This window comes from Pan paniscus, chromosome 9, assembly GCF_029289425.2.
Source record: "Pan paniscus chromosome 9, NHGRI_mPanPan1-v2.0_pri, whole genome shotgun sequence".
NCBI classification, from domain to species: domain Eukaryota; kingdom Metazoa; phylum Chordata; class Mammalia; order Primates; family Hominidae; genus Pan; species Pan paniscus.
The window spans coordinates 38,610,307-38,623,700 of NC_073258.2; the positions used below are offsets into that span (position 1 = coordinate 38,610,307).

The following is a 13,394-nucleotide window of genomic DNA, read 5'->3' on the forward strand; positions in this document are numbered from 1 at the left end:
CGCCCGCCACCAAGCGGCCAAATACAAAATACAAATACAAATACAAATACAAATACAAATACAAATACAAAAAAAGTGGTGATTTTTTTGTATTTTACTAGTAGAGATGGGGTTTCACCGTGTTAGCTAGGATGGTCTGGATCTCCTGACCTCGTGATCTGCCTGCCTCGGCCTCCCAAAGTGCTGGGATTACAGGCGTGAGCCACCACGATCGGCTCAAGGTCGGCTCTTTCTCAGAGCTGCATCACCTTCCAGTATATGGGACACCATAGTTTACATATGGCCAGTTCCCTGTTGGTGAGCACTAAAGTTATTTCCAGCTCATTGTTGTTATAAAGAAGGCTGCAGTAAAAACCCATGTTACATAAGCCACTTGACGTGCCTTGAATAAAATTCTTGGAAATAGATTTGTTGGGTCAGAGGGTATGGCCTTTGTCACTTCGGTAGATCTTGTCACATTTCCTTCCACAGCAGTCAATTCAGACTGCTGTCCCTCCAGCGATGCGTTCGAGTGCCTGTCTCCCTCAACCCCACCACCCATCACCTTGCGAAGCCTAAGAGGGTTTTGTGAAGAACACAATGTTGTATAAAAATATTAATACTAACTATAGCTTTTTGCGCCCCTACTCAGGGTGAGGCCGTGATCTAGGTTATCTCATTTTCATCTTAACAACATGCACATAAGCATTACAACCATTTGACAGACAAGGACACTGAAATTCAGAGCCTATGAGGAACGTACGCAGGTCATCCAGCTAATAAGCTGTAGAGGCTGGATTTGAAGCCAAGTTAGTCAGATTTCAGTACCATGGTGTTTACCCATGGTGAAGCCCCATGTATTTTTTTTTTTTTTTTTTTGGTAGAGTTTTGCTCTTGTCACCCAGGCTGGAGTGCAATGGCGCGATCTCGGCTCACTGCAACCTCCACCTTCCGGGTTCAAGCAATTCTCCTGCCTCAGCCCCCTGAGTAGCTGGGATTACAGGCGCCCGCCACCATGCCTGGCTAGTTTTGTATTTTTGGTAGAGACGGGGTTTCGCCATGTTGGCCAGGCTGGTCTCGAACTCCTGAGCTCAGGTGATCCACCCGCCTTGGCCTCCCAAAATGCCCATGTAATTTTAAATATTGGTGTTCTGAGCCGACACCTGCTTATGGTTCCTGTCTCTCAGCAATGATGCCTCACACACAGCTGGCTCATTTACTCATTCAGAGAATATCTGTGGAATTCCTGCTTCAGTAAGCCCTGTGCTAAGCCCTGGGGATGTACCTGAGAACATGACAGACAGTGCCTGCCCTTATGGGCCTCACAAACCTATAACAAATAATTCTGTAGTCATTAATTAAGGCAGATTATGACAAGACGACAAAGGAGGTGGGGAGGGTGCTCTCTGGGGTACTGGAACCTAATCAGGGGTGAGGAGAAAGGAGGGTGTCTCTGAGCAAGTGAAGGTGGGCTATAAAGGGGGTGCAGGTTTGAACCTGGAGAGTTGGGTGGGAAATATTTCACATAGAGGCCACAGCACATGGAAGGATCCTGAGGTGAGGCAGAGCAGGTGCTGGTGGAAGACATGAAGGCAGGCCAATGAGCAGAACTGCAGAGTGGTGAGAAGTGAGCCTGTGAGGATGGAGTTTGTGAATTTATTCTAAGACTTGTGGGGAACATTTGAAGGCATCGCAGCAAAGAGTGACATAAGCGTTGTGGGCTATGGACTGTTGGGTTCTAGTTCCAGCATCATTTCTCATGAGATGTGTTACCTGAGACAAGTTAAACACTCGGTACCTCCATTTGCTTTTCTGTAAGCTGGGGCTGGTAATAGCACCTGCCTTCTGGTGGTTGTAAGATCAGACACAGTTGCTTCCAAACAGGTGCTTTCATGTAGTTTTGAGTGCCATATGAGGTATGAAATAAATGAGGCATTTTAACCCAGTAATCATGAATAAATTTATTTTCTCCAAATGTGATGCACTCCGATATTTTCTATTCCATTTCACTAAAAGTCAAGACCCTCTAAGTTCATTTTTAAAATGCTGAGATAATACATGTCAAGTGCCCGCCTCACAGTTGGCAGTCAGTAAATGGTGCTATCATGATCATCAAGGTTGTCATTAGAAAGACCATTCTGACTGCAATTAGAGAATGGATCAGTTGAGTTTGACCGATCATTATCTAAATCCTGGTGGTGTGGAAGGACATTGGGTCATTCCTGTGTTCATGGTCCAGGGAAGGATTTGCACGCTGGGCTTTCTGACTGCAGAAGCTTCCGAAGGTTGTGTGTAAAAGAGGCCATCTCTCTTGTTTCCCTGGTAACTAGTTTCTCCTTGTTTTCCAGGCAGTCACATCAGATGGCATGGCTGTTTTCTTTGACTTCTTTGTTACTTACACTCAGAATGGCTTTTTCCTGGAAGCCTCAGAGTTATTATAAGCCACCCACTTCTTTATTTTAAGTTGTTGGGCCATGATTCTACTTCCCTTTTCAGAGTCAAAGGTTGGAGCCCTAGTGGAATTCATTTGCATTTTCCACTAAGTGCAGCATCTTCCTCTACCCACTGCCCCAGCAGGCAGGGCTGTGCCCCATCTCCATGCCCTGGCCGTGGCAGCTGTGAGGAGAAAGTGAGATGACACATTCTTTTTCTCCTAGAAACACATCTTGGAAGTTTTTGATGAAACTCATATAAGCTGAGTGTTAGCAAGACCTGTGATACCTCCCAGTAACCCTGTAACTGCCACCGAATTTCCCGGACCCAGGGCCTGGGCTTTCCAGATAACTGAAGTTAATCCTTTCAGCACCAAAACTTTTAAGTTGCTTTTGAAGGGGATTTTTCTTAATGTAAATGGCATTGGTCCTTCAGAAAGAAATATGGACCAAAATTCTAGTTTCTCTAACTTGGAGACATTGGGCATAGAATATTTCTTTTAATTTTTAATTTTTGTGTGTACTTAGTGTGTATATTTATGGGGTACATGAGATATTTTGGTACAGGCATGCAATGCATAATGATCACATCAGGGTAAATGGGGTATCCATCACTTCAAGCATTTCTCCTTTCTTTGTGTTACAAACATTCCAATTATACTCTTAGTTATTTTAAAATATAGTTGACTGTAGTCACCCTATTGTGCTATCACATACAAGATCTTGTTCATTTTACCTAACTATATTTTTTTACCCACTTAACATCCCCCCTTCCTCCCACCACAACTACCCCTTCCAAGTCTCTAGTAACCATCATTTTCCTGTCTCCGTGAGTTCAATCATTTTAATTTTTAGCTACCACAAATAAATGAGAACATGTGAAGTCCGTTGTTCTGTGGCTGGCTTATTTCACTTAACATAATGATATCCAGTTCCACCCATGTTGTTGCAAATGACAGGATCTCATTCTTTTTTATGGATGAAGAGTACTCCATTATGTATATGTACCACATTTTCTTTATCCATTCGTCTGTTGATGGACACTTAGATTGCATACAGATTTTGGCTATTTTGAATAGTGCTGCAATAAACACGGGAGTGCAGATATCTCCTTTGTATTCCGATTTCCTTTCTTTTGGGTATATACTCAGCAGTGAGATTGCTGAATCATATGGTAGCCCTATTTTTTGTTTTTTGAGGAACCTCCAAACTGTTCTCTATAGTGGTTGCACTAATTTACATTCCCACCAACAGTATATGAAGGTTCCCTTTTCTTCACATCCTCACCGGCATTTGCTATTGCCTGTCTTTTGCATAAAAGCCATTTTAATTAGGGGGAGATAATACCTCATTGTAGTTTTGATTTGCATTTCTCTGATGATCAATGATGTATTAGTCCATTTTCACACTGCTGTAAAGAACTACCTGAGACTGGGTAATTTATAAAGCAAAGAGTTTTAATTGACTCACAGTTCTGCATGGCTAGGGAGGCCTCAGGAAACTTACAATCATGGGGGAAGGCAAAGGGAAAGCATAGTGACAGGAGAGAGAGACAGACAGAGAGCAAGGCTGGAACTGCCACACACTTTAAAACCATCAGATCTCATGAGAACTCACTCACTTTCATGAGAACAGCATGGAGGAAACTGCCTCCATGATCCAATCACCTCCTACCAGGTCCCTCTCCTGACACATGGGGATTATAATTCAACATGAGATTTGGGTGGGGACACAGAGCCAAACCACATCAAATGACGTTGCACATCTTTTCATATACCTGTTTGCCATTTGTAGGTCTTCTTTTGAGAAATGTCTATTCAGGTATTTTGGCCATTTTAAAGTCAGATTATTATATTTCTTTCCGATAGAGTTGTTTGAGCTTCTTATATGTTCTGGTTGTTAATCCCTTGTCAGAAGGATAGTTTGCAAATATTTTCTCCCATTCTGTGGGTTGTCTCTTCACCTTGTTGATTGGTATCTTTTGCTGGGCAGAAGCTTTTTAGCTCAATGTGATCTCATTTGTCCATTTTTGCTTTGGTTTCCTGTGCTTGTGGGGTATTACTCAAGAAATCTTTGCCCAGTCCAATGTCCTGGAGAGTTTCCCTAATGCTTTCTTTTAGTAGTTTCATAGTATAAGGTCTTAGGTTTAAGTCTTTAACCTATTTTGGTTTGATTTTTATATATAAGATAGGGGTCTAGTTTCATTCTTCTGCATATGAATACCCAGTTTTCCCAGCACCATTTATTAAAGAGACTGTCCTTTCCTCAGTGTATGTTCTTGGCACCTTTGTCAAAAATTAGTTCACTCTAAATGTATGGATTTGTTTCTAGGTTCTCTATTCTGCTCCACTAATCTGTGTGTCTGTTTTTTATGCCAGTACTATGCTGTTTTGGTTACTACAGCTCTGTAGTATAATTTGAAGTCAGGTAATGTGATTCCTCCAGTTTTGTTCTTTTTGCTCTGGAGACTTTGGCAATTCTGGGTCTTTCATGGTTTCATATAAATTTTAGGATGTTTTTTCTATTTCTGTGAAGAATGTCATTAGTATTTTGATTGGAATTGCATTCAATCTGTAGACTGCTTTAGATAGTATGGACATTTTAACAATATCGATTCTTTCAATCAGTGAACATGGAATGTCTTTCCATTTTTGTGTGTGTGTCCTAGAAGAGGCAATTCGGACATAAAGAGAAACATCAAGGGCATGAGTGCACAGAGGAAAGACCATGTGACGGCATGGCTACAAGGCAGCCATCTGTAAACCAAGGAGAGAGACCCCAAAGGAAATCAACCCTGCTGACACCTTGATCGTGGACTTCTAGCCTCCAGAACTGTAAGAAAACAAATTTCTGTTGTGTAAGCCATGCAGCCTGCTGTATTTTGTAATAGCAGTTTGAACGGGCTAATACAGGGATAGTACTAATGGAGGCAATAAAAGAAACCATAGGTAGCATTTATCAAGCACTTGCTGTGTTCAAGGAGTATTCTAAGCCCTACTTGGGTCATCTCATCCAATATCTTGCAAATCCTAAATCACCTGCTCAATGCCCCACAGGAAGTGGTGACACCAGCCTGACTCGGGTGCCTTTTCTCTCAGCCTCCACTGCACCTGTGTCTAGCACCTATACAGTTCCAGGAACCATGCAAAGTACTTCATAGACAATCTTTCTGGTCATCACAGCTCTCCAAGGTAACTCTTCCTATTCCCACTTTTCAGATGTAGAAACTGCAGCTCAGAGATGTCCAAGGTCACACTGTGAGTTTATTGGTTTCTTGTGGCTGCTATAACAAATGACCACAGCCTTCATGGCTTCAAACAACAGAAATATATTCTTTCATGGTTCTGGAGGCCATAAGTGCAGAATTAAGGTGGGGCAGGGCTGTACTCCCTCTAGGGGGGAATCTGCTTCTTTTCTCTTTCAGCTCCTGGTGGCTGCATTACTCCAGTTTCTGCGTCTGTCTCCATATCACCTTCTTCTCTATGCGTGTCTGTGTCTTCTCCTCTTCTGTCTCTAGTAACTTCTGCATCCCCTTTATAAGGACACATGTGATTGCGTTTATGGCCCACCTGGATAATCTGGGACCAGCTTCTCTTCTCAAAATTCTTATCTGAATTGCATCTTTTGCCATATAAGATAATATTCACAGGTTTTGGTGACAAGAGTATGCATCTTTGTGGGGGGTGGGGAGATATTTTTTCTGCCTACCACAGTGAGTGAATGGCAAAGTGACCACTGATTTTAGGGTTTATCTGCCCCCAGAGCTCTGAGTGATACACATTTGTGGCTGTACATCCTTCAGAGCTATAAGCATTATACTTCTCAACATCTTTTCTGCAATGCTATTTCTAGGCTCTGGTGGGGGTGGGTATTAGAGTCATAACTAAGAATTTCTGGACCCTTTGATTCAGAAGTTCCATTGCTGAGAAGGCACCTTACAAACATGGTCATGTCATCCCGAAGACCCACAGATACGCTCATTCTTTACAGTAACCCAAAAAGGGGAAACTCCCTAAATATCTACCCATAGGGGACTGGTTAAATAAAATGTAATACCTCCTAAATGGAATAGTCAAGCTACCATTAAACATAATAAAGTAGATCAATATGTAGTGATATGGGAAGATGGCCATGACGTGTTATTAGAAGGAAAGAAAAACATTACTCATTCTTATTAGGATATTAATAAGAATGTGTGTGTACACGTGTGCAGCTATTAACAATTAAATAAAATTAAAATTCAGTTCCTCAGTTGCATTAGCCACATTTCAAGTTCTCAATAGCCATATATGGCTAGTGGCTACCATATTGGACAGCACAAATACGGAACATTTCTGTCATCTTGAAGTTCTACAGGATAGAGCTGCTCTATGCTGAGTGGCTAGAAAGAGGCCTTTCACTATGTTTGTTATAGAGTTATGTGAATGCTTATGTTTTTTATAATAAATGACCAAGTATGCTATTATCAGAAAAATAGGGGCACATAGAGTTTCCAAGGTAACGTTCTATTTCTTAAGTAGGTACTAGTTCATCATTATTTATTTATTAGTTATTTTTTTTTAATAGAAACAGGGTTTTGCTTTGTTGCCTAGGGTGGAGTGCAGTGACATGATCACAGCTCACTGTAACCTTGAACTCCTGGGCCCAAGCGATCATCCTGCCTTAGCCTCCTCAGTAGCTAAGAATACGGGCAAACACCACCATGCCTGAATAATTTATTTTTATTTTTATTTTTTGTAGAGACAGGGTCTCACTACATTTCCCAGGCTGGTCTCAACCTCCTGGGCTCAAGCAGTCCGCCCGCCTCAGCCTCCCAAAGTGCTGGGATTATAGGCGTGGGCCACTATGCCTGGCCTATTATTATTATTTAAAATGTATGTTTGCATGTGTATAAACTTTTAAAGTATGTTTCATAATGAAAATATTTTGAAATATATAGGAAAAAAGAAAAAAGGAATCTCCTGGCAGGCTCAACAGTGAGCCAGGCGTGAGTCTGGGACACTTCCGGCCGGGGCTGAATCCCTGACCTGACAGCTTTCCAGGCTTGGCCAAGTCAGGCACCTGCTCAGGCCTCAGTTTCCTAATTTGTGACAGACTGTCTGCTCCATCTGCCTTACAGGACTGAGGTAAGACTTAGAAGCACACCATGTGTACAAAAACACTTTCAAACTGAGGAACTTGCTACACAGAGATGTAGGGTCAGTAAATAAGGTCATGAGTTATTAAAGGGCTAAGGAGGCAAGCCTGGGTGCACTGTGATGGGGATGGAGGCTCAGAGGGCTTGTCTGATCCTCAGTGGAGTATTTCCAGACGCTACTGCGTCACCAGAAGCAGAGGGAGCTGCTGTTGTATTCCCACTGCTATCATGGCTTGGCAATTTAGAAATAACTACGAAAACATGATTTTATTTATTGAACGAGCTCTTATGTAGCACTTATTTGCCAGGTACAGTTCTAAGTGCTTGACAAATATTTATTCATTTAATCCTCCTCCAACTCTCAGGTAGTCACTCAGGGTCATTTCATATGGGAGGAATTTGAGACTCAGAGAGGTCAAGTAACTTGATCAAGGTCACACAGCTCGTAGGGAGTGGGTGTCTAAGGCAGCTGTGCTTTCTCCTTTCATCCTTTCTCACCACTCCTCTTGCCCCATCAAATATGGTCATAGAGTTCCTTATGCCAGTTTATTTATCTCAGGGGCATGAGATTGAACTTTTGATAGGAAATTTAGTTCCTAACTTAGTGGCTTCAATTCTGGTTTTCTGGCTGAGTTTGGTAGCATGGAAAAGTGGGAATGGGCTGGAGAATGAGGCACCAGTCAATGATCTGCCACGCACTAGCTGTGTGACTTTGGGTACCTAACTTCTCTGATGTTCAATGAAGTTACCTAACTTCTCTGATGTTCAAGTTTTCTTTTTTTTTCTTTCTTTTTTTTTTTTTTGAGATGGAGTCTTGCTCTGTTGCCCAGGCTGGAGTGCAGTGGCACGATCTCGGCTCACTGCAACCCCTGCCTCCTGGGTTCAAGCGATTCTCCTGTCTCAGCCTCCTGAGTAGCTAGGATTACAGGCGCGCCACCACGCCCAGCTAATTTTTGTATTTTTAGTCAAGACGGGGTTTCACCATGTTGGTCAGGCTGATTTCAAACTCCTGCCCTCGAGATCTACCCATCTTGGCCTCCCAAAGTGCTGGGACTACAGGCATGAGCCACTGTGCCCAGCTCAACTGGTATTTTGTGAGGGTTGAGTAAGTTTATGTATTGTGACAATGCTTGGCTTCATGTCAGCCAGGCAGCCGGTGCCTTTTTTTTTTTTTTTTTTTAATTTTTTTTTTTTGAGAGAGAAGCCTTGCTTTGTTGCCCAGGCTGGAGTGCAGTGGTGCCATCTTGGCTCACTGCAACCTCCACCTCTCGGATTCAAGCGATTCTCCTGCCTCAGCCTCCTGAGCAGCTGAGACTACAGGCACGCACCACCATGCCCGGCTAATTTTTGTACTTTTAATAGAGACAGGGTTTTGCCATATTGACCAGGCTGATCTCGAACTCCTGACCTCAGGTGATCCGCCTGCCTTGGCCGGGATTACAGATGTGAGTGACTGTGCCCGGCCTAGCCAATGCCTTCTTAATTCTTTTCCTTCATCTTTTTCTTTCTTTTCTTTTTTTTTCTTTTTTCTTTTTTTTTTTTTTTTGAGATGAGTTTCACTGTTGTTGCCCAGGCTATAGTGCAATGGCACGATCTCAGATCACCGCAACCTCCGCCTCCCAGGTTCAAGCGATTCTCCTGCCTCAGCCCCCCCGAGTCGCTGGGATTAAAGGCATGCGCCCCCATGCCCGGCTCATTTTGTATTTTTAGTAGAGATGGGGTTTCTCCATGTTGGTCAGGCTGGTCTCGAACTCCTGACCTCAGGTGATCCGCCCACCTCGGCCTCCCAAAGTGCTGGGATTCCAGGCTAAGCAGTGAGCTTAGTCTTGAGGATACAGAGGTGAATAAAGCCCGATGCCTGTCTTCAAGGAGTTTGCAGAATGGCCTAGGTGGGAGCTGGGGAACATGCTCAAACAGGTGTCGGGGAATAGCTCTCACAGTCCTGGCTCTCTTCCTGCCTCGAGCACCTTGGATGTGTTTCTTTGCTTCTTTGCTATACCTTTGTCTTCGTCAATGGGACCTGGACTGGCCCCACTCCGAGGCCCCGTCTGTTCTGTCATTTTCTGACTTGTCAGATATAGGTCAGGACAGGCCTGCGCCTGCCGGGCCAGTGCTGTAGCAGGTGAACCCAGGGTGTATCAGCGTTTCCCTTTAGGCCACTCTTGTCAATGCTCCCAACGGCCTCCTCCTTCCTCCCTGTGCTGCTCTGGGGAGGTCTCTTGGCTCTGCCCGGCAGTAGGAACAGTGGAGACAAAGACAGCTTCACATTCTCTTCAGCTGTCAGGATTGAGAGTGGCGGATTCGGGAGGAGAAAAATGAGCCAGTGGCAACTCGTTGTATGTGACTGTGCAGTTTATCTGAGTCCGCGGGAGCCACAGTCGTAGGCTGAAAATGACCCTTATTTAAGAGAGGCTGAGTGCGTGGATGGGGCTGCCCAGGGACTTTGCTGGACTAGGCAGCCTGGGAACACTAACTGAGAAGTGGACGGGGACAGGAGCCAGCCTGCGATCCTCAGGGTCTTACAGTTTCCTGGAGAAGTGGGTGTTTCGGCAGGAAGGTGGTGGGTAAACACCTGGAACGATCCATTCTGCTCACTTTTCTACTTCCCTGTACCAGTGCCATGGAATGAGAGGCAGCTCCATTAACTCGTTTAAGATCCTCATAAAGGGAGTTAATATCCTGTAATTACACAGGTGAATTGCATTTAGCAGGCCCATTTGAAGAATGGCAGCGAAATGGATCCTGTCTTAGTAGTGTGACCTTTACTGGGTGAGTTAAATCCCAAAGCTAGCCAATTTAAGGATATGGAAGGACCTTCTGTGGCTTTATTTCTTCATCACCTCATTTTTTGGTTTGTGTAGATCTTTCCACGTTGCAGTGGCATTTATGAAGCTGCTGAGGCCTTCTGAAACTTGACAGCCTGTTATGCTTCTTTTGTTAATAAAGTTTAACAAAACTGTTGAACTCATTCTGAGCAGGGGGTGAAGGGGCAAAGACTGTACAGGAAAACAGGACATAAGTCTGCTTTCCTTAAAAGAAAAAATTTAAGAGACAGGACAAGCCATGTCTTTTCTGCCTCTTCGTATTACAAGTTCCTTGTTGCTATGCCTGTTGCCTGCAGATAGCTGCTAACACCTCCCGTGCCCTCTCGATGGCTTGCCTCCATGCCCATCTGAGTGGCTTAACTCACTCTTCTGACCACAACAGCATGTTTGATTTGGAGGTGAGACTTCGGTTCCCCCTTCTTCAAGTGCTAACCAGCTGGAGCTGCAAAAATCTTCTCCTCTGGCAACCTGAAGGTTGACTTAAGGCTAGAATATCTTTTTCTTGCATCATTAGTTTTTTGGACATAGCAGAGTTAGCTGGTGAGAGAGATGGCAGTGAAAACACCTCTGGGCTAAACCTACTAAACTGTCAAGTAAAAAGTGACTATGAGATTCGTGGTGTTTCCTTTTGTCCTTCACTCTGCTGAACTCTAATACTCGCTTTTTAAGTCATTCATTTAGGCTTTAGAGTCACTAAAGAATAAGAGACTGAAATTACAGGTCCAAAGGTGTAAAGGAAAGAAAGAAATTCATCTGAATGGAAATAGCCAGTCCTTGAGGCCCATGGCTCTGCCATTCTGCCAGCCATGTCACATGATCTCATTTCATCTCTCCAGTCCTGGAAAGCGGGCATTAGTAACAGCTGAGGACTTCAGACTCAGTGTGTTCAAAGTCACACAACTTGGGAGTGGCCAAGTTAAGACTCAAACCTGAAGCCACTGCCTTTAACCGCAAAGCCATGAAGTCTCCCAGCAACTGCTACAAGGGGACAGTGTCCTTGAACCCAACCCTGCAGGGCGAGTTGGGTTTAAATAAGCAGAGGGAAAAAGGAAGAGAATTCTGGGCAAGAGGAGTAGTTGGTACGAGCAACAGTGTGGGGGAAGGACTGTGCATGACATAGAAGAGTGCCTGCTGGTTGCGAGCTCCACGGGGCAGGGCACCAGGGCCTCTGGAGCCATCTTATATCTCCCAGTGCCTGAGTGGCTGTGCATAGTAGCTGCTCAATAAATATTTACTGCACGAGTGAATAATTGAAAAGACAGTTATCTTCTCCATAGACTGAGTACCCTGAGAGCAGGGATTTGGTCTTAGAAATCTTTGGATGTTCTGCAACTCACAGTGGTTAATAAATAGCAAACACTCAGTGAGTGTGTCCTGATGAAATGAGTGAAGGAACAGCAGGTAAGGGAAGGTGAGATGTGCTTGAGTGAAGAGTCACTGATACTTTGAGAAAAACTGAGCAATATATGCAGACTGGCATGGTAAGGGCATATCATGGATGGTCATCAATGCCAGGATGAGGAGCTCTTGTGTCCTCCTTGAGACATTTAAAAAAAATCCATCTCTTACTGCACAACATTGTGGGCCACAGGAACCCAGGCAGTGCCCAAACTGATGGGTGCATATTGGAACCAGAGTCTAGCACAGCTTAGAAATCATTTTTCTGCAGGACTGGCCTTAGGCTGGCCCCATTGTCACTGTCTTCCCACTTGAGGGTGACCACACTGTTACAACCGAAAAGAGACCTGTGCAAACTTGTGAATGGGAACCTGCCAGGGAATAGATGCTATTGCTGGGTCCCGCAGTTGTTTTCGGGGTAGTTAGGCTGGAAAGTCCCAGCCAACTTCCTCTAAGAGGTGTTCTCGGGCCAGGAGTTCTCAATAAAAGCTTCCCTCTCTTTTCAGGTGTTGGCTACGTTTGTGGTTTTAAGAAAGCCTGAGGGCCTGAAGGCAGCCCCTGGAGAAGCCCTTTCCGAGGGCATTCGGAACCTTCTGGTCCTAGAGGTGAAGCTGAACTGTCACCAGGACTTATGACCCGCGGCTTCGCTCCCATTCTGCCCGTCGAGTTCCACAAGATGGGCTCCTTCCGCAGGCCTAGACCGCGCTTCATGAGCTCCCCCGTGCTCAGCGACCTTCCCCGATTCCAAGCAACTCGGCAGGCTCTGCAGCTGAGCTCCAGCTCAGCCTGGAACAGGTGAAGGAGGCCGCAGGATGTGGGGTGGAGGGCTGCCAAGGGCCATGGCAGGGAGGGAGGCATCCGGGGGCTGACTGAGCTTCTGCTGATTCTGGGAAGGCCGTGATTATGGGGGTAAATAATGACGAGAGCAAATTTTCTTTTTTTCCTTTTTTTAGAGACAGGGTCTCACTCTGTCACCCAGGCTGGAGTGCAGTCGTGCAATTATAGTTCACTGCAGCCTCAAACTTCTGGGCTCGGGCGATCCTCCTGCCCCAGCCTCCCGAGTAGCTGGGACTACAGGCACATGCCACCACACCCAGCTAATTAAAAAAGCAATTTTTTTTTAAAGAGATGGGGGTCTCACTATACTGCCCAGGCTGGCCTTGAACTCCTGGCCTCAAGGGATCACTCCCACCTCAGCCTTCCAAAGCGCTGGGATTATGGGTGTGAGCTACTGCACCTGGCCAAGAGAGCAAGTTTTTTTAATATCCAGTGTGTCTGTTAGCTTTTTTTGTTTCAGTAGCCAGAAAATAGACCACTGAGAGCCTCTGGCCTGTTAGAGTCAGTTTACCAGACTGGGACAGTTGCACTGGAATTTATGGTCACTATTCATGCGCATTAGTCACACCTGAAACTGTCAGCCTATCCGAGAGTGGGCTTCTATAAGAAACCTTAAGTAACCTACTTCCCACTTGGGAAGATAAAACATGTCTGTGAAAAATTAAATGATTGGCATAAACCCAAGATTATGAAGACCTGTGAGCCACAGGTGCTTGGAAGAGGAGGCACAGAGTTTTGTTAGGTGTCTAGCCAACCTTTTGTGCACCAAGAATTGAGCAGACTGAA

General features: G+C 44.7%; 1 protein-coding gene across 9 annotated transcripts in view; it reads left to right on the forward strand.

Moving 5' to 3' along the window:
* Positions 1-13,394, forward strand: part of PRR5L (proline rich 5 like) — a 169,688-nt gene that overhangs the window by 93,195 nt on the left and 63,099 nt on the right. For 4 of the 9 annotated variants that reach the window (XM_055094281.3, XM_055094280.3, XM_055094278.3 and 1 more), the window contains exons 2-3: positions 5,080-5,245; positions 12,278-12,566. In XM_055094281.3, the coding sequence (XP_054950256.1) occupies positions 12,403-12,566 (164 nt within the window). In that variant the 5' untranslated portion in view covers positions 5,080-5,245; positions 12,278-12,402. Of the gene's footprint in view, positions 1-5,079; positions 5,246-6,879; positions 7,538-12,277; positions 12,567-13,394 lie in introns of those variants that run through there. The other 5 variants (XM_003830359.5, XM_008955834.5, XM_063608399.1 and 2 more) reach the window with 3 other exon arrangements.